Below are 4,164 nucleotides of genomic sequence, written 5' to 3' on the forward strand. Positions count from 1 at the left end.
AGCGCGTCCAGCCCAGCCTGGTCCCTAGAGCGCGCGGGGACCGAGTCTGTGCACTTTGGAAAGCGAGGCGTCAGCGTTTCGTTGATGGAGATTTCCTCTTTTCTTCGTTTCTTCTCCAGGGAAACTCACCGCGGAGCTGGGTATGTTCTGGGTGCCGCGCGCACGTAACGCACCCCATGCGCGGCCTTTGGACGGCGATAGATGGCAAAGATCTCATTCTTAACCCATCCCTCTGCGCCTCCCCGTCCTCTCTCAAACGGACTCTAGCAAAGCTGCCCCGGAGGCCCGGCCTCACTCAGACCCTCTGGACAGACCCTCCCAGCCCCTTCCCTGCCGCTCACAATTCCACTTAAAGGTGTAGCCCTCTGGCTCATGTTCCTAGGATAGCCTTCTATTTTTAATGCACGTGCCACTGGCAAGGGTGGCACCGTGAGCTTGCACGGAAGTGGTATAGCATATAGTATCGTCTACAGGAGTGCGTAGTGCTGCCCTGCTCAAGGGCATTTACTTTTAAAAGACACAGGGCGGACAGGTCAAAGGCATGCATTTCCAGTGGCAAATGATCAGTCCAGGCATCCGGCCAGGAGAAACAACTCAGTGTGCTGTCCTCCCCGTCCTTTAAATAATGCACCACGTGCCCTGAGGCGCAGGCGGGCTGCGCTCCGTGGCTGGACTCACCCAGGAAATCTAGTGATTTCAGGGCGGATGAGCAGTAGTTTCTTCAAACCAGACCTGAGCCCTGGGAAGAGGCTCCTCGGTGCCAAGACCTGCCCCCCCTCCCACGCCCCTCCCGCGGTGGGGATTTCTGCCCTAAGAGCAAAGACTAGGACAGGTGTAGGGATCCTGCAGGGGAGGGTGCAGAAACTGGGATGAGATTGAGGGGAACGGTGGGCTAAGACTGAGGAACATCTTCCCAGTGGCCTGGCTGCCTTGGGAAATGGTCCAGCCAGCCCAACGCTGATGCGTCCTCTGTTCTGCTTATAGGGAAGGTGCAGTCAGAGCTTGGTAAGTGACCCCTCTTGGAACTGTTCCTTCTTGTCCACCTTTTAGCATCTGGTTACCCAGGTACGTTCTGATCTCCCAACCAGGTCTGATGGCCAGGCTGGAACCCACTGGCTCTGTGGGCCTGGGTGGCAGGAGGAAGGGGAGGGGGCGGAGTGGGAGCAGATTCCACCTGTGAGCAGGGAAGCTGCAGGAACCTGGTGTTCTAATTCCGTGTTTTTCCTTAACTGCTTCAGACTGGAGAAGGGCTGAAGGCCAGGCTGGTGAGTGAAGTCCATTTCTCCCCCATTGTCCACTTTACATCTCAGCGTCCCAGTCACTCTCTCTGATTAACCAAACCACATCTCCTCCCATTTATGCCACAGCCTCACTCAGCATAACTTAGTCTATGTCACTGGTAGAGGTTATATTCGAGTTTTTCATGTTGTCTCCTGCGGTGTAGGCATACTGTAAACCATGGGTGCCAAGCCTGGCTGCAAATAAGAATCCCCTAAGCTCCTGGTGCCAACCCTCAAAGACTGACCTGTGGGTCTGGGGTGGGCATGTTACCCCACACGTAAACATTTCTCCCTGTGTCTCCCTCCATCCCCCCATAAAGCAACCAATCTAAAACCTACCTTCTATTCTGTGCATTCTTGCAAAATGTGCACTTGTTTTGTGCACATGCATTTTAGTTTATGTAAATTACCTTTACATCTCATGCTACTCCTGGCTTTTCTCACCATCACGGTGTTTTAATATCCATCCTGCTGCCACATGCACATCTGGCCTGCTTCCCCTTGGTGCCCTCCTGAAGCAGCAGCCAGCCTGCTCTAACCCGCTCCACCACACGCAACACAAGCATGCCGCCTGCTGGCTGTGTGGAGACTTCTCCGGGATGGACACCCAGCAAGGGGATTGCTGGCCCAGGGAGGATGTCGCTAAGTAGGATAGAGGGGTCCCGCCATTGGCAGTGCCTGGAGCCCCGCGTGCCCCGTTCCCTGTGAGCCAGCTTGCTAAGCTTGCCAGGCAGTAGAGAGCAGTGATTCTCGCTGTTTTCTCAGTGTGCACGCCTCTGAACACTAAGGAGTTTGGGCACCTCATGTGCTAGTTGGCTGGCGGGGGTTCCTCTTCTGAGGCTGAATGGCTCCCGCTAAGAAAGGAGGCAAGACAGGTTTCCAGAGGATGCGTTAGGACAGGAGCCAGCCTCAGCGGGGCCTCCTGGGGACCGAGCTGGCCTGTCCCAGGCGGAGGCTTTCTGTCCATCCTGCAGACACCCGCGCTGCTTGTCCTGGGCTCTGTGCTCTGGTCCCGCCCTCCTGAGCACACTTCAGCTTGCATGCAGCTTGGGTATAACCTAGCACCGACGCCAGCCCCTTACTCCATCCTGAATCCTCGGGAAAATGGGCCGAAACCAGCTGTCATGGTGGGAAAGGGCTCTTCAGTGTTACAGTGTCCCTCCTGCATCCCTCACAGTGCCAGGGACACCGACTCAGCCCCCTGAGCCTCATTTTCCTCTCTGTTTGGTTTCAGAGTGGAGAGCAGCCCAGCAATATGCAGGTAACTGGAGGTGGGGCCAAGGAATGACGTGACTTAGGTTGGCTGGACCTTTAAACAGAGGGAGGTGGAGCGATCTGAGATTAGAGGAGGAGTCTGTCCAGAAGCCAACTATGAGCCTGCACACACACACACACACACACACACACACGTATGAGCCTGCACACACACACACACAAGTCCACTTGCACAGACATAACACGGCCCACATGCCTGCATATGCACATATGCACACATGCATGCTTGCATGCATAGATGTGATTAGCTCACACAGGTATACATTGGTGTGCACATACATACCCCCACAAGCATATATCTTTCTTGGTCTTGTTAATCCTCACCAGAGGATATTTTTTCCCATTGATTTTCATTGAGAGTGGAAGGGAGAGGGAGAGACAGAGAGAAACATGATGTGGGAGAGACACCTCAATTGCTAATTGGTTGCCTCCTGCTTGTGCCCTGACCTGGGCCGGGGATCAAGCCTGCAACTGAGGTATGTGCCCTTGACTGGAATCCAACCCACAACCAGCCCTTCAGTGTGTGGGGCCCACACTCTAACCACTGAGCAAACCACCTAGGGATCTTTCTTGTTTTTACTGGGTCTTTCCATCTGCAGGAGGCTGTTTGCAGGAGCCAATGCAGAGCTGTAAGGAGCCTTTCACATGGTCTGACGGAAGGGAGCCTTTGGGTTCCCATCCATCAAATGGGTGTGTTCTGGCAGCTATGGTGATGCCAGGGCACTGGACTAGATCATCTCAGAGGTCCCCTGCAGCTTTAAAATCCTAAACTTGTGCCCTAACTGGTTTGGCTCAGTGGATAGAGCGTCAGCCTGTGGACTGAAAGGTCCCAGGTTCGATTCTGGTCAAGGGCATGTACCTTGGTTGCGGGCACATCCCCAGTAGGGAGTGTGCAGGATGCAGCTGGTTGATGTTTCTCTCTCATCGATGTTTCTAACTCTCTATCCCTCTCCCTTCCTCTCTGTAAAAAATCAATAAAACATATTTAAAAAATAAATAATAAAATCCTTAAATTGCTGTAAAACTGAGGCAAACACACACACACACACACACACACACACAACAGGCTCAGAGCTCAGTGATGCTCTCTCTCGGCCACACTGATGGTGAGACAGTGGGACTAGCCCAGCCCTAGGCTCCCTCCCCTGGACCAGGACTTGAGGGCAGTGAGCTCCCCATCCCCAGGAGCCTGCCTCGTTGCTGTCTCTCCTCTCCAAGGCACGGCACCAGGCACTGGCACCGGTATAGAATTCAGGAACCTTCCAGGTCAGGAAAGAAATAGGATTCCTCTTATCACATTCAAATGCCCCGGGTGCCTGCAGGCCACTTCAGTCTCCGAGTGTTTGGGGTGACGGTGGGGGTGAATATTCTACCAATTGCTCCAAAAATAGAGGATGGCCAGTTGGGAGGAGACAGGTAGGGCACCCTGCGGGGCCCTGACTCAGAGCCTCTGCGCAGTGAACGTGACCCTGGATTCGGCCTCAGCACACCCCAGCCTGGAGGTCTCCCAGGACGGCAGGAGCGTGTCCTCCCGCGGGGCGGCCTTGTTCCCGGCAGTGCCGGGAGACCCGCAGCGGTTCACCGAGCAGACGTGCGTGCTGAGCCACCA

General features: G+C 54.8%; 1 protein-coding gene across 1 annotated transcript in view; it reads left to right on the forward strand.

The window, feature by feature from the left end:
• The window catches only part of LOC102245211 (butyrophilin-like protein 9), an 18,392-nt gene that overhangs the window by 13,531 nt on the left and 697 nt on the right, over positions 1-4,164 (forward strand). Inside the window, exons 5-9 of the mRNA XM_005864955.2 lie at positions 120-140; positions 985-1,005; positions 1,239-1,265; positions 2,515-2,541; positions 4,014-4,157. Coding sequence (XP_005865017.1) covers positions 120-140; positions 985-1,005; positions 1,239-1,265; positions 2,515-2,541; positions 4,014-4,157 — 240 coding nt within the window. The remainder of the gene's footprint in view (positions 1-119; positions 141-984; positions 1,006-1,238; positions 1,266-2,514; positions 2,542-4,013; positions 4,158-4,164) is intronic.

Source organism: Myotis brandtii, unplaced genomic scaffold (assembly GCF_000412655.1).
Source record: "Myotis brandtii unplaced genomic scaffold, ASM41265v1 scaffold193, whole genome shotgun sequence".
In the NCBI taxonomy this organism is placed as follows: domain Eukaryota; kingdom Metazoa; phylum Chordata; class Mammalia; order Chiroptera; family Vespertilionidae; genus Myotis; species Myotis brandtii.